The sequence below is a fragment of the Syngnathoides biaculeatus genome, chromosome 16, assembly GCF_019802595.1.
Source record: "Syngnathoides biaculeatus isolate LvHL_M chromosome 16, ASM1980259v1, whole genome shotgun sequence".
Taxonomy (NCBI): Eukaryota; Metazoa; Chordata; class Actinopteri; order Syngnathiformes; family Syngnathidae; genus Syngnathoides; species Syngnathoides biaculeatus.
In genome coordinates this window covers 4,060,026-4,083,594 of record NC_084655.1, presented here as the reverse complement: position 1 = coordinate 4,083,594, position 23,569 = coordinate 4,060,026, and the positions used below count along the sequence as shown (strand labels likewise).

At 40.4% G+C, this 23,569-nt stretch overlaps 1 protein-coding gene across 6 annotated transcripts in view; it reads left to right on the top strand.

The window, feature by feature from the left end:
- septin12 (septin 12) overlaps nt 1-23,569 on the top strand; it is a 108,667-nt gene that overhangs the window by 63,718 nt on the left and 21,380 nt on the right. For 3 of the 6 annotated variants that reach the window (XM_061845845.1, XM_061845844.1, XM_061845849.1), the window contains 2 exons: nt 17,696-18,091; nt 20,713-20,841. In XM_061845845.1, coding sequence (XP_061701829.1) covers nt 17,696-18,091; nt 20,713-20,841 — 525 coding nt within the window. The other 3 variants (XM_061845846.1, XM_061845847.1, XM_061845848.1) reach the window with 3 other exon arrangements.

Below are 23,569 nucleotides of genomic sequence, written 5' to 3'. Positions count from 1 at the left end.
CCCAATTACTCTCCTATCTGCCTCTCTGAATACCTTGGCAGTAGTATTCCAGTCTTCTGGGAGCTCTTCCTGTCCATCTAGAGCCTGTCTCACCTCTTTCCGAAAGGCCACACAACACTCTTCCTTTCTCAACTTCCACCACCTGATTCTCTGCTCTACCTTTGTCTTCTTAGTCTTCCTATGTGGTACCAGAGTCATCTTACACACCACCCTCCTATGTTGTTGAGCTACACTCTCCCCCACCACTACCTTACAGTTGGTATCCTCCTTCAGATTACACCGTCTCCACAAAATAGAATCCACCTGCATGCTTCTACCTCCGCTCTTGTAGGTCACTCTATGTTTTTGTCTGTTCACCACTGCCAGTTCCATTCTTTTTGTGATGTCCACCACCATCTGCCCCTCAAAGTTCCTTTGCTGAATGCCGTACTTACCCGTCACTTTTTCATCGCCCCTGTTTCCTTCGCCAACATGTCCAGTGAAATCTGTACCAATCCCAACCCTCTCTCTATCTGGGATACTCAGGACTACTTCGTCTAGTTCCTTCCAGAATTTCTCTTTCAAGTTGAGGTCACATCCTACCTGTGGAGCATAGCTGAAAATCACAATATACATAATACCCTCAATTTCAAATTTCATCTTCATCACTCGATCTGATTCTCTTTTCACCTCCAAGACATTCTTGGGCAACTCTTCTTTTACAATAACCCCTACTCCATTTCTCTTCCCATCTACTCCATGATAAAATCATTTAAAATCTGCAGCTAAACTTGTAGCCTTACTCCAGTTCCAGTTGCTCTCTTGGATGCACAATATATCAACATTTCTCCTAATCATCATGTCAACTCACTCTTGAGCTTTTTCTGGCATGGTCCCAATATTCAAAGTCCCTACACACAGCTGTAGGGTTTGTGCATTCTTCTTCATCTTCTTCCGACTAAGCCGCTTTCCTCCTCTTTTTTGTCTTTGACCTACATTATCTGAATGTCTACCTATGCGGATTAACATTTCTAACCGTTATGGAATTCTTATGATGAACGCTCATATATGTTTGTCACGGTTTTACGCCAGAGGCCCTTCCTGATGCAACCCTCTCCATTTATCCAGGCTTGGGACCGGCCAACAGCTTGCACAATATTGTGCTGCCCAACGGGCTGCAGATAGTCAAAAAAAAAAAAAAAAAGGGGGAAGTAATCAAATAAAGTCAGCACACAAGATACACAAATCACATATTGCCTAATCTATGTTAAAGTTAGGGTAAAATGAAAGCAATCACATAAACACAGTCAGCAAATAAGGTACACAAATCACATACTACCTGTGTGAAAATATAAAGGATATGGCGATTTCAAGGATATGTGGATGGAAGGGATTCAAACCACAATGGCCCTCACTCAAGTAGTTGGGTTGAGTCCACGTTCGATGTTTGGTCCTCGTTGTATACGCAACAAAGGTAATGTTGTTCGTGCACTAAGCTAGGCTACCTTGGGCCGAGCAGCTTCAATGTGAACGATACGACTCCAAAACAAAAACAAATAATACATTTGATGATGTTTTTAGCTGCATTATGATAACTTGTGTATTTCAGTGACAGAGACTCTCCATGCTTTGATTTTTAACCACAGGTGAATATTAAATTATAACTATAGTTAAGTGACATTGTAAAGTTTTATACTGTATACTATATATATACAGTGAAGAAAATAAGTATTTGAACACCCTGCTATATTGCAAGTTCTCCCACTTAGAAATCATGGAGGTAATCTAAAAGAAAAAAAAATCCAGAAATCACAATGTATGATTTTTTTTAATGATTTATTTATGTGATACAATTGCAAATCAGTATTTGAACACCTGAGAAAACCAGTGTTAATATTCGGTACAGTAGCCTTTGTTTGCAATTACAGAGATCAAACGTTTCCTGTAGTTGTTGACCAGGTTTGCACACACTGTAGGAGGGATTTTGGCCCACTCCTCCAGACAGATCTTCTCTAGATCAGACAGGTTGTTAAGCTGTCACTGTGAAACACAGAGTTTCAGCTCCCTCCAAATATTTTCTATTGGGTTTAGGTCTGGAGACTGGGTAGGCCACGCCAGAACCTTGATATGCTTCTTACGGAGCCACTCCTTGGTTTTCCTGGCTGTGTGCTTCAGGTCATTGTCATGTTGAAAGACCCAGCCATGACCCAAATTAAATGCTCTGACTGAGGGAAAGAGGTTCTTCTCCAAAATCTCACAAAATACATGGCCAAGGTCATTCTCTCATTAATACAGTGCAGTGCAGAAAAACACCCCCAAAGCATGATGCCACCACCCCCATGCTTCACAGTAGGGATAGTCTTCTTGGGATGGAACTCATCATTCGTATTCCTCCAAACACGGAAAGTGAAATTATGACCAAAAACTTCCATTTTGGTTTCATCTGACCACAAAAACTTCTCCCATGACTCCTCTTTATCATCCAAATGGTCATTGGCAAACTTAAGACGGGCCTTGACATGTCCTTGCTTATGCAGGGGAACCTTCTGTGCCACGCATGATTTCAAACCATGACATATTTCCAACCGTCACCTTGGAAACGGTGGTCCCAGCTCTTTTCAGGTCATTGACCAAGTCCTGTCGTGTAGTCCTGGGCTGATTCCTCACCTTTCTAAGGATCATTGAGACCCCACGAGGTGATATCTTGCATGGGGCTCCACTCCGATTGAGATTGACCGTCATGTTTTGCTTCTTCTATTTACTAATGATTGCTCAACAGTGGACCTTTTTTCACCAAGCTGCTTGGAAATTTCTCCATCGCCATTTCCAGCCGTGTGGAGTTGTACAATTTTGTCTCTGGTGTCTTTGGACAACTGTTTGGTCTTGGCCATGTTACAAATTTGAGTCTGACTGATTGTATGTGGTGGACAGGTGTCTTTATGCAGCAAACGACCTGACACAGGTGCATATGATTCAGGATAATACATGGAGTGGAGGTGGACTTTTAAAGGCGGACTAACAGGTATTTGAGGGTCAGAATTCTAGCTGATAGACAGGTGTTCAAATACTTATTTGCAGCTGTATCACACAAATAATTTTTTTTAAAAAATCATACATAGTCATTTCTGGATTTTTTTTTTTTTTTAAATGATCTCTCTCACACTAGACATGCACCTACGATGAAAATTTCAGACCCCTCCATGATTTCTTAGTGGGAGAACTTGCAATACAGCAGGGTGTTCAAATACTTATTTTCTTCACTGTATATATATATATAGTAAAATATATATATATTATACTATAGTGGTAAGGCTTGGATCTTGCTTCATGTGTGGAAACAAAATTTTATTGGGAAATCTAATGCATTTCAGTGACAAAGCATTGATTCTCTAAATCTAACACACACATTAGTGTGTTGTGAGTGCTCTTCAGGTATGCTTTGGGAATTTATAAACTTTTATGTAATTGCTGTTTGTAGTCTTTGTTGTGAGGCCGAGACCTGAAAAATTGTTCTGCTCTATGTGGTTTTGTAGAACAAAATCAATGTGAACAATAATCACAACATTTGTTAATTATTAAAAATAAGAGTGTTGTAAAGAGTGGCAAAAGAAGGTGGGTTGTGAAACAATGAGTTTCAAACTGGTGGCCTGAGCGACATTTGCACTAGATTAGTGGTTCCCAACCTTTTTTGCTTCACAGATCGGTTTCAAGTAGGCATTATTTTTCATGGACTGGCTGTCAAGGTCTGGGATTTTTAAAAAAAAGTGATAATAAAATGTATATATATCTATCTCTATATAGAGATAGATAGATAGATAGATAGATAGATAGATAGATAGATAGATAGATAGATAGATAGATAGATAGATAGATAGATAGATAGATAGATAGATAGATAGATATAGATAGATAGATAGATAGATAGATAGATAGATAGATAGATAGATAGATAGATAGATAGATAGATAGATAGAAATGAAACTTGAAAACATTAAAATTTCAAATCACCATAATGCATAGCCGTTGTGCGTTATCCTCTCAATTAACTGTGCCTCGATGTCCCTTGCTATTTCATTTATTCTTCTTATTGTGGTCGCCGAAAGCTGGAATTTTTCAACTTTTTTTCCTGAGGCCTCTCCAAAAATTTTGCTGCAAATGTATCCCGTGAGGTCGCAATCAAAACAAAGTATGGTATCAGGTCGCTATCAAAACAACAAGAGCTGTTTAACTCTTTTTCTCAACTGTTTGTGGTTCATCTTACAAAGGCTAGCTTGGATTGCCGATGCAAGAAAAAGACAAGCCAAAGAGTGATGCACGGAAATGAGGCGAGGGCAGTAGTTGTTATCTTTCAAAATACGACATCCGAGAGAAAAAAACAATGTAATCATTTATTATTCATCCTTTGCGGCCCGACACGAAAAGGTCTATGGACAGGTCCGGGGCTCGGTGGTTGAGGACCACTGCACTTGATGTTTTGTGGCCCCCACTTTAGTATGAAAAAAACTTTGTTAGTGCATTTTTACAGTGTTGTGTGCAGAGCTGACAACCTACAAATCATGGTGGGTTATATGACATTTAGGGGTGTGACATAGACTGGGTTTGATGCAAGCAGAGAAATATTTTTTGGATGAACGTTACAACAGCAATGCTATGGAGTTTTATTAGTAGTTTTGGACACAACTTGTTTATGCCAGCTTCCTTGTTTATCTTATTTTCTGTTAAAAGAAAAAAGACTTGAGAAGATGACCATGATTGATGATTTTGAGATTTTTTTTTTTAATTTCTAATTTAAATTGTGCGCATGTACATGTCCGCCAAGGCTGCTGCCCAGCCTCAGCCACTTTCTGTCTCCAGCAGCACCAAGGCAAATCGAATTTGAGATCACTGGTGTAAAACGTTTCAAAGTATACTGTAGATCTGTCAGTCCATCAATTTTTCATCTTTTACCTGAAGCAGAAGGTAAGGCTGACAGTCATGAGTTGCTTTAAAGAATTAATTAAATTCCGCTACAACCACTATATCTGTAATGAAGACACCAGAGATGCAGTCTGGTTACAGTGGCAGAATTCCTTTATGCACACTGACAGACACGTCAGGCACTACAGGGTAAATGATTCTGACAGAGGAGAAGGGGGAGGACAAGCCAAAGGGGAGGCGTTCTTCTCCACATGGGGATTAGTGGAAGCTCCTTGGCCAATTTACATATGAATGGATCCTGGTGCTGCTTTTAGCCACCAACAACCACCCTCCACCCCCCTCTTTTTGGCCAGCTTCTCACATCAGGGAGAAGCAAAAGATCGTGAGGTAGTCAGAGAGGGAAAGATACAAAGGCAGAGTGCAGGACATCACAGTTGTTGTTGAAGACAAACTTGGACATAGGAGCGTTAAAAAATCCCGTCCAGAATAGAATTCTTCAAAAGCATTCTTTTCGCAGTCTGCAGCAGCATCACACAAGTGGGAATTTTGAATGGTCGAAGGTAGGAATTTCCTTTTTGTTCCTCGCATCCCCCATGGATATCACTAGAGAAGGCTCAGTCTCATGAGTAACAATGAAAGCTGACAGGACTGGTCCACTTTCGTGGTCAGAATGGAAACAGTTGGGAGGGGGCTGCTGAGTAGACCTCTTTGAAATGTGCTTGAATCAAACAGCCATTGAAATAATAGTTTGTTGTGGCATTCTGGCCTTCCAATCTCCATTAAATGTTACTTTTCTTTTTTTGGAGAAAAACAATAAGCCATTGGCAAACTTTGCTAATCTTCAGCCTTGTAGGGTATTAAAAAATATATATATATATATTTTTTTTAGTTTTATTTTTTTTATTTTACCAGTATTCTGATTACTCAAAGCATGAATCCTACACGTAGCGCTCACTCGTCAATTGATTACGTGCTCTCCAGAATAAGACTTAAATAAAATGCATGCCCACAACCAAAACCACATAAGAGTAAGGTTGCAAATAAAATAAAACAACTAATTATACTCTGAAACACGATTCTGGCCTTATGGCACAAAATTTGACCTTTGTGTTCAATCCACTGGCGCAACTAATACAGTATGTACAGTTGTAGTCATATCCGTACTGTACAGTACTGGAGGAAATAGGTGACTGTACAACAGCCGAGAGAGCTAAAGGGAAATATAATATCTACCCCAAGAACCTTCGGCCAAATAATGTGTGGTCATTGTTTGCCAGCCGACTTCATCGTGTTAAAGTTTTCTACCTACCTGTTGAAACTGCAATTGAGATGCTACTATTTATAATTCTTAAACTGCCCCAAAGTCACAAACGAGGTACACAAATCTACTGCATAAAAATGAGGTAGTAGGTCCAAGTTACTGCTCCACTCTTTGAGCAAATTTGTATGGCTAACAACCACTTACAACGTGTTTTTTGCCTTGTATCGGTTTACGGATTTGTGACCTACTTTTAATCTGTAAATTCGCTTCCCTTTCTGAAATTCTAAATATCTTTCACGACATTTCAACAATGGCACAGTGACAGCAAAGCCTTTGCTTACCTTCTCGGTAGCCTCCAAAAATGGCCACCACAACCTGCAATGCAAAGCAGTTTGAAAAGCCCTATTTATTGTGATTGACTGACGACTGATCCAGTTTTTACTCCGCGCCTCACCTAAAGTGAGTTGGGTTAGACCTGAGCTCACCAGAGACCCTAAGCAGAATAAATTATGTTTTGTCATTATCCAAGCCACTTATCCTCACAAAAGTTGTGGGAAAGCTGGAGTGTATCCCAGCAAGCTTTGGCAAAAGGCAGACTACACGCTGAACTGGTCACCAGTCAGTCATAGGAAGGTATCAACAACATCACTGAGCAGGAATCAATCCCACACTGCTCGCAACACAAGCAGGAATGTGTACCAATACACCATCAGTGACAGAATAAATGATGTATAAAATGAATTGATGGTGTATTCAGAGAGAAACACAGTTACATTACGCTGCTATTGTAGAGTGAACTCTTGACTTGACAAAATTTGAATGCTATTAAATCCATCATAGGAACTCAATTTACCTCATAGATCTATCAATCTATCTTTCTAATCCATCTAAATGAGAGCCAACCTCCACTTCAAATTTTCTTACCTATACAGCTGATTTTGTTAATCATATCATGACTCATAGTGTGTCATAAATTTAGGCCGAGTATCAGACGTCAGTGCCTCGGGGGGAATACGTTGCATCAGTTGGGTTTGCACCCAAGATGTCATTCATTGTCTTTCACAACAGTTTGGCTTGAGAATGCTAATGTTTGTGTGTGTTTACAACACTAGTAACAATTTGTCATAGATTTCCTTTACATTTTTGTAGTCTCAGGACTTTTTGACTACAAACCATAATTTCTTAATCATTAATACATGACTTTACTGGTCATATAGCTAATTCTGTCGCACAAAACAAGAACAGCAAACATCAGTATACAAAGGTTTTAAGAGGAACGTCCTCAATTTGTGTAAATTATTGATGTATTGTTTGGTTTCCTTTGTAAGTCCAGTTTGACATCGCATTCAGCCCAATGAAAATCAAGAAACGTTACAATTGGATCTGGTATCACTCATCGAATGTAAATATATGGATTATCAACAAGACTGTCAAGTAACCTTTTCAATATCAATAAAATCTTTTCGAGTATTAGAATGGTTTCTTTATGGCAAATGGGCTTTAACATTGACAATAGAAAATACCTTCTAACTAATTCTATTTAAATACATGAGAAACCCTCACTATATCTCGCAACCAATCTTTGGTTGCGTAAAGATATAAGAAATTATTTAATCTCACCTAAAAGTCAGTATCCACTTTCAGAAAAACTTCATAGTATCATTTTGGCCATTTAAATGAGGGGAAAAGAATGAGGGACAGCTTTCCTGAACTTTTTCAAAACTTATCCTCATAAATTTCCATCTTTTTGCATCTTTGTCTCATTGTGCATAGCAGGTGAAGTTAAGCTGCACCCAAATGATTTTTCACAATCATGCTTGTTTTTACAAGCAAATGCAGTAAAAGAAGAGCTATTACTGAGTTGAATTTTGAGATATTTTGATGAGCTGAATAGTGTGAGGTTAGGTAACTCTAACCCACAAATTTGTCTGCATCCAAGGTAGGATGAGAAGCTTTTGAAGACAGCACAATGCATCTTGCATAATGAGGTGAACAAATCATGTATCATTGACATAAAAATTAATTCCCAGGTTTATCAAGACATTGTGCAGGAGAACTGAAGACTCTTTATACTCACGCAAGCAGCAACTGCACTGAAATCACTGCAGCTATCCTGTGCGCAGTTTGCCTTTATATTTGAGCGCAACTCACCCGTGCAGTTTGAAAATGTGCGGTAGTTCTTCTCCAAGTCAGATGTGTCGCTACGGATGGTATTTGCTAGGACACCACGGGGTGGAGTTTCCTCAGCACCTTTTGGTTATTTCTGGTAACATTTTTTATTTTCCTTTCTATAACAAGGAACATAGCAATAACAATGGTGATGGTGGAACAGTGTCTGCTTGAACAAATGGACCTAAATGACTAGATGATACGTTTAATTATGCTGCAAAATTGATCAAGAAAGTGGTGACGTAGTTGGTATGTGGAGCTGGGAGGAACAGGGATTACGTCATCACAGCATGTGAATAAAACGGCCCAATCACAAGAGATGAGATCAACGCCTTTCTCCATGCTCCAATGTTTTTTGTGTGTGGGAAGCTACGTAGAGGTGCTGCACGGGCCAATGCGTAGGTCTCGTGAGGCATGTGGGCTTTGTTGACTGCGCGACCGTGGGTGTATGAAGAGGCCTTGAGAGTCGACTTCGTGGAAGCTCCGTGCGGTGTAAGCTGAGTCTTGGCCGGTTCAGACTTTATTAAACAATGTGAAAGCCTCCTTTGCACAGTACTGTTTTATCTTATTCCAAGTGTTGGACTGAGGCAACTGGTTATTAATTGTGACCAAATTAAGCCAGATCTTTGTTTGTCACCGCTGTTGTTGGGCACAAGTAATTCTTCATGCACGGTTTTCTTCGTTGGTTTCTGCTAGTTCTTCTTTCGGTGTGGTGGACTGTAGGCATCAAAACTGGGAACCGAAATGTTTAAATTTGAGTATTTCTGGGAGAACCAAAACATTAGCAGCGGTTCCAATCAATTCTCAGTGCTTGTTCTTCAACCCTAAACCAGAGAATCTTGTGAAATTGAAACAGTTTTGTGAAGAGGAATACTCCAAATGCTGTTGTGGTCTGGTTTACATTGGTTGAGGTTATGCCAAATTCAGCCAGTTTGTTAAAGGAAAGGGTAACGTGCTTTTTCCACCATGCACTGTGATAACTATATATTGTGTTCATTGGAAAGATGTAATTGTTTGTGTGGTATTTGTTTCAGGAAAACCGTCTCAATCGTTGTGTAAAGATCACATTATATGTCGAATTGGTGCTGAAATACAGGTAATTCCAAAGAGTTCTCATATTTTTTTCTTGCAACACCCAAAAAGGTTATTCGAAATACACTTTTATGTGGGGTAGGAAAAGCAGTTGTTGAGGCTCATATTCTGACAAAGTGGCTTCCAAACGATATTGTTTCATAATGCTTTCAGAGGGCTATTTGAACAAATTTTGACAAATATGACAGACACCGGTGTGATTCAAATCTTGAAAGCTACTCCCCTTTCAATGTCAGTTGCACATTCTCAATCTTCTTGTAAAAGGACCGTCCCACCGTAGCAAAAAATACATGTCGCTGCCTGATTTATCCTGAGCTCGCCCTACTTTGCAAGTATTTTCATATAAATAGTTCCTTGTGTAAATATTCGGCCTCCCTGAATTTTTCAACCTTTCGACACATTTCAGGCTTCAAATACAAAGATATAACTTTCATTTTTTGTCAAGAATCAACAACAAGTGTGACACAATCGTGAAGTGGAATGAAATTTATTGGATATTTTATACTTGTTTAACAAATAAAAAAACTGAAAAGTGAGGCGTGCAATATTATCTTAATGTGCAGCAAGCTCACTCCAAAAGTTCAGTGAGGATCTAATGTTGACTGAGTGATAGAACCCACCTGAGTGTAATCATGTCTCCGTATAAATGCACTTGCTCTGTGATAGTCTCAGGGTTCTTTTTGAATTGCAGAGATCATCATGAAGAGGAAGGAACACACCAGTCAGGTCTGAGATACTGTTGTGGAGAATTTTAAAGATGGATTTGGATACAAAAAGATTTCCTGAGCTTTAAACATCTCAAGGAGCACTGTGCAAGTAATCATAGTGAAATTGAAGGAGTATCAGAACGCTGCAAATCTACCAAGACCCGGCTGTCCCTCTACACTTTCACCTTAAACAAGGAGAAGACTGATCATAGATGCAGCCAGGGGGCCCATTATCACGCTGGATGAACTGGAGAGATCTATAGCCGAGATGGGAGAGTCTGTGCATAGTACTACAATCAGTTTTACATTGCACAAATCTGGCCTTCATGGAAGAGTGGCAAGAAGTAAGCCTCATGGTTTGGGCCTGCTTTTCTTCAGCAGGGATGGGAAGATGGTTAAAATTGATGGGAAGATGAATGCAGCCAAATACAGGACCATTCTGAGAGAGAACCTGTTGGAGTCTGCAAAAGACCTGAGACTGGGGCGGAGATTTATCTTTGAACAGGACAATGGTCCAAAACATAAAGCCAAATCTACAATGAAATGGTTCACAAATAAACGTATCCAGGTGTTAGAATGGCCAAGTCAAAGTCCAGACCTGAATCCAATCGAGAATCTGTGGGCAGAGTTGAAGACTGCTGTTCACAAACACTCTCCATCCAACCTCAGTGATCTTGAGCTGTTTGGCAAGGAAGAGTGGGCAAGAATCTCAGTCTCTCCATGTGCAAAACTGATAGACTGATAGTGACTTGCAGCTGTAATTGCAGCAAAAGGTGGCACTACAAAGTATTAATGCAAGGGGGCCGAATAATATTGCACACCCCACTTTTCAGGTTTTTATTTGTTAAAAAAGCTGAAAACATTGAATACATTTTATTCCACTTTACGATTGTGTCCCACTTGTTGTTGATTCTTGACCAAAAAAAATTTTATATCTTTATGTTTGAAGCCTGAAATATGGAGAGAGAGGTTAAATTCAAGAGGGCCAAATACTTTCACAAGGCACTGTAATTTATTTGTAAAAAGAAAAAAATGCTCAATGAAACAAACACCACATCCATCCTTTTTCTGAGCCACTTATCCCCACAATGTTTGCGGGAATGCTGGAGCCAACACCAGCTGTCATCGGTCAGGAGGGAGCTTAAAGTGGGCAATTTGGAGTTTCCAATTAATGCATATTTTTAGATTGTGGGAGGAAACCAAAGTGTGCTGATAAAACCCACGCAAGCAAGGAGAGAACACGGAAACTCCACACAGGCGGGGCCAGGATTTGAACCCCAGTCCTCAGAACTCCGAGGACAATGCTCTACAGCCCCAACACTTTACTTTCAGTCTATTTGTTTTAGACTTTCTTCAGGGATTCCTTTATTTCAAAGCATGATAAAACTTTGCATCAAACTAGTCATGCGTATGTGAGCAGTTGGGCACTTTGAAGGTATACCTAGTAAAATGGAAGAAGTAGTCATCCAGTACAGTTCAGGACTGCAGAATCCATTCACAAAGTTTAATAGAATGACAACTATATCCTACATGGTTACTTTTTCATATTTAACAGTTGAAGTTTTTTTTCACAAAAAATGTATATGTAAAATATTTAACAGAAATGTCACATTCATTAGTGTCTACTATATGTACAATAAAGAACTAATATGAAGAGTACATTTGTTATACTATACTTTGACTTCTCTTGGAACTGTGCACAATCAGTACCGAAAGAGGAAGTAGCGTGCATGTGTCCGCTTTGTTGTGTTCTTCTTCCTAAATGAGTTTGTGTCAGTTTCTTCCCTACAATGTGTGTTTGACCTCGTTTTTTGTATTCTTAGTAAATGAGTTTGAGTTCAGCTGTCTGTGGTAATCTGACACACTCTTTGCTTTTCACATACATTACAAGTCATTTCATATGTTGTTTGAGTGGATTTAGGTCCACATTGTTGACTTTGTCTTGTACATGTCTGAGTATTTTCATTCTCCTTTTAGGAAAAAATATAGCTGCGTTTTACTAATACTATAATTTTGTACACATTTTATACTGCCATTAACTTTGGAGATGGTGCATACTCTTTATTCACACCACAAAATAAATGTCCATCCATTTTCTTTGTCGCTTATCCTCACAAGGGTCGCGGGGAGTGCTGGAGCCTCTCCCAGCTGTCAATGGGCAGGAGGCAGGGTACACCCTGAACTTGCTGCCAGCCAATCACTGGGCTCATGGAGACAAACAGCCGCTCTCACAATCACTCGTAGGGGCAATTTAGAGTCTCCAATGAATGCATGTTTTCCGGATGTGGGAGGAAACTGGAGTGCCTGGAGAAAATGTACCCAGGCGCAGGGAGAACGTACAAACGCCACACAGGTGGAACCCGGTCCTCAGAACTGTGAGGCCAACGCTCTAACCAGTTGGTCTATCATGTTGGCTTGTCATGATATTCATATTTAAAATTTTAAATGGTGGTAAATGTTTTTTGCTGAAATACACTGTTCAAAATAGTTTCAGTACAGTTTTATGAAATATTTTTGCAGTATTTAATGAAAACACAGACTTGTGTTTCACTCGTGCCATGTCTCCTGTCATCAGGATTAACTGTGTTCCAATGGTTTTACAGTTGGATATTTTTAGCTGATTAAATGATGCAGATTAACACTGTTGGATTGCTTCAGTCTGTGTGTGTGTGTGTGTGTGTGTGTGTGTGTGTGTGTGTGTGTGTGTGAGGAAGGTGGGGGGCCATGGGGTCCTGTTTCTTAAAAAACATAAAACCACAGTGTACCTAACATGGACACACTCCTCCACCACCTCCTCTGGAGTCTCTTTAGACTAAACTCTCACAGTCCTTCTTTATGGGCTGCTTGCAAATGGCGGGAAAATACAACAAATTAGAAACAAACAGAAATAAAAGAGAGTGAGTTTGATCTACACTAGCAGAATGTTGAGTCTCAGCAGCCTGATTAAGTGACTTAATCTTCTTCACACATAGCAGCTATAAAAGGTCAACACACATCTTTTCAAATGCCATTTTTTATTGTGATATATAAGACCTAGATAAGTAATTTCAAAAGATTTTTCACCAGTTATGAGACCTGCAGTTTAACCTTTATAACTAAAATGAAGAATAAAATGAGATCTTGATGAAAATGGAATTAAAAAGGAAAAAAAACAAGTAATCTATCATGTAAAAGATAATGACATTGCAAAAATGTGTGTTACCGTCATAAAATAACCAGAGATGTGGGTATGTTACAATTAACCTTCCTCCCACATCCCAAAAACATGTGACATTAATTGGACACTCTAAATTCCCCCTAGGTGCGATTGTGAGTGCGGCTGTTAGTCTCGATGTGCCCTGCGATTGCCTGGCAACCAGTTCAGGGTGTACTGCCGCTGCTGCCCAAAGCTAGCTGGGATAGGCTCCAGCACTCTCGCAACCCTCGTGGGGATAAGCGGCTAAGAAAATGGATGGATGGAGATATACAGGGTGTCCATAAAGTCTCTTTACCATTTAAATTTTTTTTTAATGCAATTGATGAGATATTTTATTCAGATTTGTTCTATTTATTCAGCATTTATTAACGTTTTTTTTACCTCTTTTAATACACTTCTACATGGGCACCATGAGTTGCGCGAAGCACATCAAGATCATAGCCTCATCAATTGTGGCAATGGCATCAGTAATCCTTATTTTTAGGTCAGTAATATCCCTTAGTTTTGTTCGATACACGATATCTTTAACATAACCCCATAGAATGAAGTCCAGGGGAGTGATATCTGGTGAACATGGCGGCCAAGGAATTGGCCCATCCCTTCCAATCCACCGGTCTGGAAATGTTTGATTGAGGAACCGTCGAACATGCAGCCCCCAATGTGGTGGCACCATATTGCTGAAAATTGATGGTTGGTTGAAGTTGCGGTGCCATATATTTAGTTAAAAGGTCAAGGTAAACGTTTGCAGAAATTGATGTCTCGTCGAAGAAAAATGGACCAATTATTCGATTGCACATTATCCCACACGACACATTCATCTTTGGGCTTTTACGCTCAATTTCTCTAGTCAAGTGGGGTTGTTCTGATCCCCAGATTCTCAAATTGTGTTTGTTCGGTTTCCCTCAGACGAAAAGGTTGCCTCATCACTAAAACAAACTAGTCTGAGGAATGGTTCATCCTCAGAAATTCGTTCCAGCATGTTAACCGCAAAGTCTTTTCGTCTTGGTTTATCATTTGGCTCGAGTGCCAGTCAGAGTTGCACTTTGTAAGTGGCAAGTTTTTGTGTAGGACCTTGTGCACTGTTGAACGCGGTCACTGTAACTATGTGACAGTAGTACAAATGGAGTTTGTGGGAGAACGAGAAAAGGATTGTCTTACACAATCGATGTTTTAATTAGATGTTCTTGGTCGCTCACTCCTTCCTTTATCTAACACTGTCCCTGTCTCTATAAATTTCTTGTGCCATGCACGAATTAATGGACGTGAATGGAGTGACGGACAAATGCAGTGTGATTAAAAAAAAAAAAAAAACTTTATTAAACACTAAATACAAAAGAACAAATCTGAATAAAATATCTAATGAATTGCATTTTTAAAAATGTTTTTGAAATGGTAAAGAGACTTTATGGACACCCTGTAAAGAGAGATAGATAATCTTCGTGTTCTTTCGGCTCTAAAAAGAAAAATCCAGAAATCACAATGTATGACTTTTTTTTTAACAATTTATTTGTGTAATACAGGTGCAAATAAGCATTTGAACACCTGAGAAAAACAATGTTAATATTTGGTACAGTAGCCTTTGTTTGGAATGACAGAGGTCGAACGTTTCCTGTAGCTGTTCACCAGGTTTGCACACACTGCAGGCAGGATTTTGGCCCACTCCTCCACACAGATCTTCTCTAGATCAGACAGGTTTCTGGGCTGTCGCTGAGAAACATAGAGTTTCAGCTCCCTCCAAAGATTTTCTTTTGAGTTTAGGTCTGGAGACTGGCTAGGGCACGCCAGGACCATGATATGCTTTTTACGGAGCCAGTCCTTGGTTTTCCTGGCTGTGTGCTTCAGGTCATTGTCATATTGAAAGACCCAGCCATGACCGATCTTCAATGCTCTGACTGAGGGAAAGAGTTTGTTCCCCAAAATGTCACAATACATGGCCGCGGTCATCCTCTTCCTAATACAGTGCAGTCGTCCTGTCCCATGTGCAGAAAAACACCCCCAAAGCGCAATGCTACCACCCCTATGGTTCACAGTAGGGATGGTGTTCTTGGGATGAAACTCATCATTCGTCTTCCTCCAAACATGGTTAGTGGAATTATGACCAAAAAGTTCAATTTTGGTCTCATCTGACCACAAAACTTTCTCCCATGACTCCTCTGTATCATCCAAATTGTCATTGTCAAACTTAACACCTTGACGTGTGCTGGTTCAAGCAGGGGAACCTTCCGTGAAATGCATGATTTCAAACCATGACGTCTTAGTGTATTACCAACAGTCACCTTGGAAACGGTGATTCCAGCTCTTTTCAGGTCATTGACCAAGTCCTGTCATGTAGTTCTGGGCTGATTCCTCACCTTTCTAAAGATCATTGAGACCCCACGAGGTGATAGCTTGCATGGGGCTCCACTCCGATTGAGATTGACCGTCATGTTAAGCTTCTTCCATTTTCTAATGATTGATCCAACAATGGACCTTTTTTTTAACCAAGCTGCTTGGCAATTTCTCCGTCGCCATTTCCGGCCGTGCGGAGTTGTACAATTTTGTCTCTGGTGACTTTGGACAGCTGTTTGGTCTTGACCATGTTGCAAGTTTGAATCTTACTGATTGTATGGGGTGGAGAGGTGTCTTTATGCACCTAACGACCTCACACAGGTGCATCTGATTCAGGATAATACATGGAGTGGTGGTGGACTTTTAAAGGCAGACTAACTGTCTTTGAGGGTCAGAATTCTAGCTGATAAACAGGTGTTCAAATACTCATTTGCAGCTGTATCATACAAATAAATCGTTAAAAAATCATACATTGTGATTTCTAGATTTTTCTTTAGATTATCTCTCTCACAGTGGACATGTACCTACGATGAAAATTTGAGACCCCCCCATGATTTCTACACCCACGATGATACTACAATATGTGTGTGATTGTGGCTAAATATAAATATATATATAGATAGATAGCTAGATAGATAGCTAGATAGATAGATAGATAGATAGATAGATAGATAGATAGATAGATAGATAGATAGATAGATAGATAGATAGATAGATAGATAGATAGATAGATAGATAGATAGATAGATATAGATAGATAGATAGATAGATAGATATAGATAGATAGATAGATAGATAGATAGATAGATAGATAGATAGATAGATAGATAGATAGATAGATAGATAGATACAGTTCTTGGTTTTGGAAATGCTAGGTTTACAGTTATTAATGAGCAGCTCGCAGATACCAGTCAGAGTTAGCACACAATTCAATTTCTTCTTTTCCTTTCGCCTTGTCACATTAGGGGTCGCCTCAACGTGTCATCTTTTTCCATCTAAGCCTATCTCATGCATCCTCCTATCTAACACCTCACCACCTTTCTACCAATATACTCACTCTCTCGTCTCTGAACATGTCCAAACCATCTAAGTCTGCTCTCTCTAACCTTGTCTCCAAAACATCCAACTTTGGCCGTTCCTCTAATGAGCTAATTTCTAATCCTATCCAACCTGCTCACTCCAAGTGAGAACCTCAGCATCTCCTCAGCATCTAGGCCTGATAGAAAAACAGAACTTTGTTTGGTGTTAATCGGAGGTACTTTAAGTTGTGGAATTGGAATGCTGACTATCATCGAACAGGTGTTTGAATGTGCCCGGTTACTTTCGAGCAACCACATTATCTGTATTTTTTTTAATTATTATTATTATTCTCCACAGTGAACCCTGTGAGGATAAGCAGCTTGGAAAATGAATGAATGAATGAATATTATTCTTACCCCAGTCTAGAATTGAGTTGTCCTGATTATATGTCACAATCATCATTGGACAAGTTATGAAATGACTAATCATCATCTCGTTTTTTTAATTTTACTAATACAAATATAATTAGGAAAGGGTTCGTGGACTTAAACTTTTGTGTTATTCTTCCACACATGCTTCAGTCAAACATTTGTAAGCACCCACGGATATGAACTCAGGTGTCAATCCTCTTAAGGCACAGACCAGACTAGAGACACAGACTGTACACAAACACTTTGTGGTACTTCACTGGTCAGGTCAACCTGGAAGTGTTTGTGTGTGTCTGTGCCATATATACAGTAGCTTCCTTGTCATTGGAACGGCGGTGTGCTTTCTCTCAATTTTGCTTGCACAGGACATATGATGTGTTTTGTGTTAAAGTTAGTGTTAATAACCTTACCTCTCAATTATTGTGGTAATTAAAAGTGAATCTCAGGGAAAATGTTGTATTATCTCCTTTAATTCTTTGGGCAATACATAAAAGAATACTGTATGAGTCCATTAGTATGGACTGCCAACAAACCAAATGTAAGATTCCAAACTCTTGTAGAACTAACCTCCAATCTACATCGATGTCTTGATCCACAGAAAGTGCTGGAGATCTGAACGCAGAAGTACCTTCCCTGATGGAGGAGCGAGAGGAGAAAGAAAGCAGTATCATGGGAGAAGAGGATGCCGCTGAGGACAAGTGTGAAGCAATACTAGTGAGCACTGTTCCCCCAAATTCTGTAATGGAAACAAAAACAAATGGTAAAGAGGTCCATGTAGAGGAGAAGGAAATGGAGAAAGGAATGGAAGAAGGAGATATGAAGAAGGAAGTGGGATCAGAGGTGAATGTGGAAGTGTGCCAGACTGTGCCAGATCTGCAGATGAGTTTCATCCATGGCAGTGACCTGTTTGGCTATGTGGGCATTGAGGCAGTGCTGGACCAGATGAGACACAAGACCATGAAAGCTGGCTTTGAGTTCAACATCATGGTGGTGGGTAAGTGTCAATTTGTTTGTGATTATAATTAGTTAAAGGGGAAATCCAGTGGTTTGCATTAACAATTTATCCAATAGGTCATGTAATATGTACGCTATCTTGACAATGTGATGTTAAAGCCTCTCTCATTTAATCGTGTTTTGAGAAGATTTTTATCGACAATTACAAATTTTCAGGGGCGCTACCATTTTCGCAAGTCACGTGACATACGTGGGCGTATGTGACGTGTTACGTGCCGTTCCAAACGCTCGATTACACGGGACACCATTTATGCCCAGCGCTGATTTCTCGGATTTATCCTTATCTGATGAAGAAATAGCAGTATCGGTTGATTGGGAAGACGGAGGAATACTTCCATATAGAGCACCGGAGCCGTTAGCTCGCTCTCCGCCAAGCCAGGAGCTAACTCGGCTGGGAGCAAGCTCACGACTCTGCCGCTCGGCGGAGCGAGCTCATCAGACTCCTCATCATTCCGCCCGAAGAACCATTTGAATAGTCAACATTATTTACAGCTGAGCAGCGGAGCTCGCTCGCGGGAGAGCGAGCTCACGGCTCCACCGCTCTGCGGCTTTATTTACAGCCACAGGTTCAAATCTGTATGGAAGTATTCCTCAGTCTTCCCGATTGACCAATACTGCTATTTCTTCATCAGATGAGGATAAATCCGAGAAATCAGCGCTGGGCATAATGGTGTTCCATGTAACCGAGCGTTTGGAACGGCACATAACACGTCACTTACGCCCATGTAGGTCATATGACTCGCAGTGCCCCTGAAAATTCGTAATTTTCGATAAAAATCTTCTCAAGACACTATTAAATGAGAGTATTTAACATCACATTGTCAAGCTAGAGTACATATTGAATGACCAATCGGGTACATTGTTAATGGAAACCACTGGATTTCCCCTTTAAGGTAGGCCCGTGGATATTTGTCTTCGTTATGTCGGCCGGCTGTCACTTTGTCCAAAAGTCAAGGCCGGGACACACCATGACGATGTAGGTTGGCGTGATCAACTCGGGCGGCACTCGGCTACGTCAAGCCCAAAAAATCGCATAGGACACTCCTAAATGACTATACCTTCTGTGCATATGTGAAAAGTAGTACCGTGCCAATATAGTTAGTTTTCTTCATTAAAAAAAAATGCATTTCGTTATATTCTTTAGCGGTAACTGCCAATCAAATTTCTCCTATGCCATCTCCCATACATGAGCCCGTCAGGCTTTCAAAACAAAAATTTCTGCGTGTATAATGAGTCTCCACCCCTCTTAACAGTATTGTGTGTGTATAAATACATATAAAGCCACTACTCTGACTGGCTGACAAGTTTCAGTAAAAAAAACCCTAACCAATAAGTACACACGGGCCAAAATTTAGAAGGTTTCGTCAAGTTGACACATCATAAATGACAGGGATGTCTCATAGGGTGTCACTTGCCCTAAAAACTCAACATCAATGGCACAATTGGAACATTATTCATGCAGAGAGCAGTGTGGGCAGTATGTGGACTCAACAAGAAGACTACAAGATTTTAGTCTTGATATTGATCTGATTAGCTATCGTGGGTGGTTTTCCAAACCGGGCCAGACATATTTTGTTGGGAACAACAAATCTTCTTGTACTGTGACACAATCCAAAATTAACAATTTGCCCAAAGCCTTACGACACCAACATGAAAAGTGTAGCATGTTTGATTTTTTTAGGATAGTTTTCTTGTAGTGTGACATACCAGCTACAACTCTCCCACAGCACACATCAATTAGGATCGCGTATTGTGGCACATCACCTTCGGTGCTTGCTGTTGTCAACATACTTGGTCGCAGTTGTCTACATTTATTCACTTGCATAAATCAATGTTTACCAAAGTGTTAAAGAATGACTGAACACAATGTCAGCATGTTATGGACAACTGTTAGTGCTAGCACTAACTTGCTAGGCTACGTGTCGTTTGGTTGTCTGCTTGCAAATGGTATCGTTTAAAAAGTACATCAACATACCTTAAGCGGTCCTTGAATGAACATCCTCTCCCGGGCACTCGTGTTGACCACCACATTCTTCCTTGTTTTATTCTTATTTTCCCCCACAAAATACATTTGTGTGATCCAGCTTGTGTAACCAGCTACACCTGTTACCACTGTAACAGGTGTAGCTGGTTACTTCGAGCAGTGACACCTTTTCTGATTCTCCCTCTCGGACAAGATAAAGCCCAGTGAACATAAAACACGGGATATGGAGGAATCCGAATACACTTTGTGTAATATTGCCACTGTCTGACAGAGATACAGCAAGATTTTAGGGGAATTGTGAAAGAGCAATTTTTTTTTATAATCTGATCCACGCATTAGTAATTGTTTTGTCCAGAATGTATTTGTGCTGAAGGATTTTAGAGGTGTTTTAAGTGCTCGTTCCATATTTTGGAGAAAATTCTACAAAGATGATGGTCACTTGACACGTTTCTACGAAACTACTTCTGCAAAGGAAACATTAGTGTTTCCTCCATTAACGTTGCTCTGTGGAGCCTCTTCAATCCTCAGTCCTTGGTGTGTGTATAAGACAATTGAGATCCTTGATAAAAATCGATGGGTAGCAGACTTAAGCTTTCTCACCTAATTTGTTTCTGTAGGTCAGAGTGGTTTGGGGAAATCTACAATGGTCAACACTCTCTTCAAGTCTAAAGTCAGCAGGAAATCCTGCACACAGAACCATGCGGAGAAAATCTCCTCAACAGTCAAGCTGCAGTCAGTGAGCCACAGTGAGTCCGCACACGCACACGCTCACACACACGCACACACATATACGCACATGCACACTCACACACACCCTCTGTATTCAAGATTTGTTTTTCTAAGACTATGGCTGTGAATTTGCAGTCCATGGGAAATCTATAAACATTTTATCCATTACATGGCTCTTTAAACAAATACTGCATGTCAGGTCTGAAATACACGCACTGAAATATAGAGAACAGGAGCAAACTTGTCAAGATAGCCTCAGTTATGCTGAAATGTAACCATAAAAGCAGCATATTGAGGTCAATGGCGCACTGAAAGCCTAGATATGGTCATGGAACTGAGGCGTGCAGGGATTCATCTCATTATACCTTCATTCTTCTTTTATACTCTTAACAGAATAAGTGAAGGTTGGAATCATCTGTATATATTTTTACATTTAAAAAAGCCCCCACCTTTTATTTTCATTTTACAAAAATTTTGTTTGGAGCAATCTGTCTATGGCTTTGGTGCAGGCAGCATGGGAATCGATTCCCGCCCAGTGATGGTGTTGATATCTGTTCTGTGACTAACTGGCGACCAGTTCAGGGTGGAGTCCGCCTTTCGCCTGAATCTGGCTGGGTTAGGCACCAGCTGTCCTGTGACCCTTGTGAGGATAAGCGGCTTGGATAATGTATGGATGGAGCAATCTTCCTTTCCTGTCTTTGGGATAGTAGGATTTTTTTACTCTTATTTTTTACAGGGACCGAAATCCTTGATGCAAGTTGCATTAAGTATTTCTTGGTGTAATCAGAGCAATATATTGGAAATCTCGCACCTGTATATGGAGATATTCAAATAGGCATAGGCTTGGAAAGTTACCCTCAATGTATGCTTTACATTTTGACCCAATAACCTGGTATGGTTTATAGAGACTATGATGTCCCTTTGTAAGAAATAGCAAAACTTGGGTGCTATAATATCCCTTCTGGCCTCGCAGCAGGTTTATGGAAGAAGCTGTTGAGGAAGTGTGACTTACCACCACATGACTGAACTCTAAAAACGAAAGCATCTGATATTTTCGATTGTGAAAACGGAACAAGCAATGATGAGATGTAGTATAGTGGTTAGGCATGGGGAATTCTAGGATCAGATCAGGGGTGCTGAGGTCCAGTCCAGGTGAGGTAAATATGTATCACTATTTCGTGCAATACAAGCCTTTTTGGGAAAGTCTGTGATTAAACCATCAAATCTGATGACAAAACAGGAATGGTTTGGAATTTTTAATAGAATTTATAAAACAAACATTCTAACCCTATTGGGACGTGTTGTTTCTATTCAGCTGCATCACTGCATACATTAATGGTATGATTTTTGTTTTGAATACCTGCCTCCTATTGGAAGTACTGAAAATACTCAAAATGGACCTTGTGAAGCTGAGCAAAACGTGGAGGAAAGAAGTGCAGGGAACCAGGGAGGCAAGGCAGGAGGAGTCCATGAATCTTAGAAAAATAGATTTAATGTCCAACAAAAGCAAGCTAAACAATATCCCAGAACCAATCCACAATCTCGAGAAGGGGACACTTGAAAAAAATTGTCCTGGACTCGAGAAAATAGGGATAGAATCGGTAAAAATCTAAATCTGTGTCAGAGTCGGAATCAGACAGGAGGTGAGCTAAATCAAGGCCATCTTCACAATTACAAAATCTGAAACTAAAGAATGCGGATGTAAAATGGTAGGGTATGGTGAATAACTAGGAAAAGTGGGGGACACAGGTGGAAAAGATGGAGAGAATGGAACAACAGGGCTTACTGGAAGAGGGTAGGAATTTTTGGCAGGCTGAAGGCACTGGAAGGCTGACTGGCAACCTGACAGGTAAAGCTGTGTTCTTCCTGGGTCCTGTTTTGGCGGGTCCATTCTGTCATCCTGTTTGTAATGGCAAGTAAGGCAAGGCAAAATGTGGAGGATGCAAGTGCAGGGAATGGCTGAGACAAGGCAGGAGTCCAAGAGTTTAAAAAAAATGTCATGTCTAACAAAGGCAAACTAAACAAAGTCCCACAGCCAAATACCAAAGTAACAAAGAAAATCTCAAATAAATCTAAACTGGTAACAAGACATGACATGGCACAGAGAGACAGAGAAACTTACATTAGCAATGACTGCTAATTTAGTATGTACCTCCCCTCCTGCCCGAAGAGAGCTGGGATAGGCTCCAGCACTCGTGCAACTCTTATGAGGATAAGTGACTTCGAAAATTGATGGATGGATGGACATCATCTATGGACCAACAAGAATTAATGAATGAATGAATGCTGGCGGAATGGTGGATCAGCTGGTAAAGCGTTGGCCTCACAGTTCTGAGGTCACGGGTTCGATCCCGGCCCCACCTGTATGGAGTTTCCATGTCCTCCCTGTGCCTGCATGGGTTTTCTCCGGGAACTCCGGTTTCCTCTCACATCCCAAAAACATTCAACATTAATTGGACACTAAATTACCCCGAGCTGTGATTGTAAGTGAGGCTGTTTGTCTCTATGAGCCCTGCGATTGGCTGGTAACCAATTCAAGGTGTACCCTGCCTCCTGCCTGTTGACAGCTGGGATAGGCTCCAGCACTCCCTGTGAGCCTTGTGAGGATAAGTGGCAAGAAAATGGATGGATGAATTAATGCCATTTATTGTCATCATATGAAACTGCACATTAAATTGAAGAGCCTCTCCTGCGTCAGTCCATCCATCCATTTTCTGAGCCACTTATCCTCACAAGGGTCGCAGG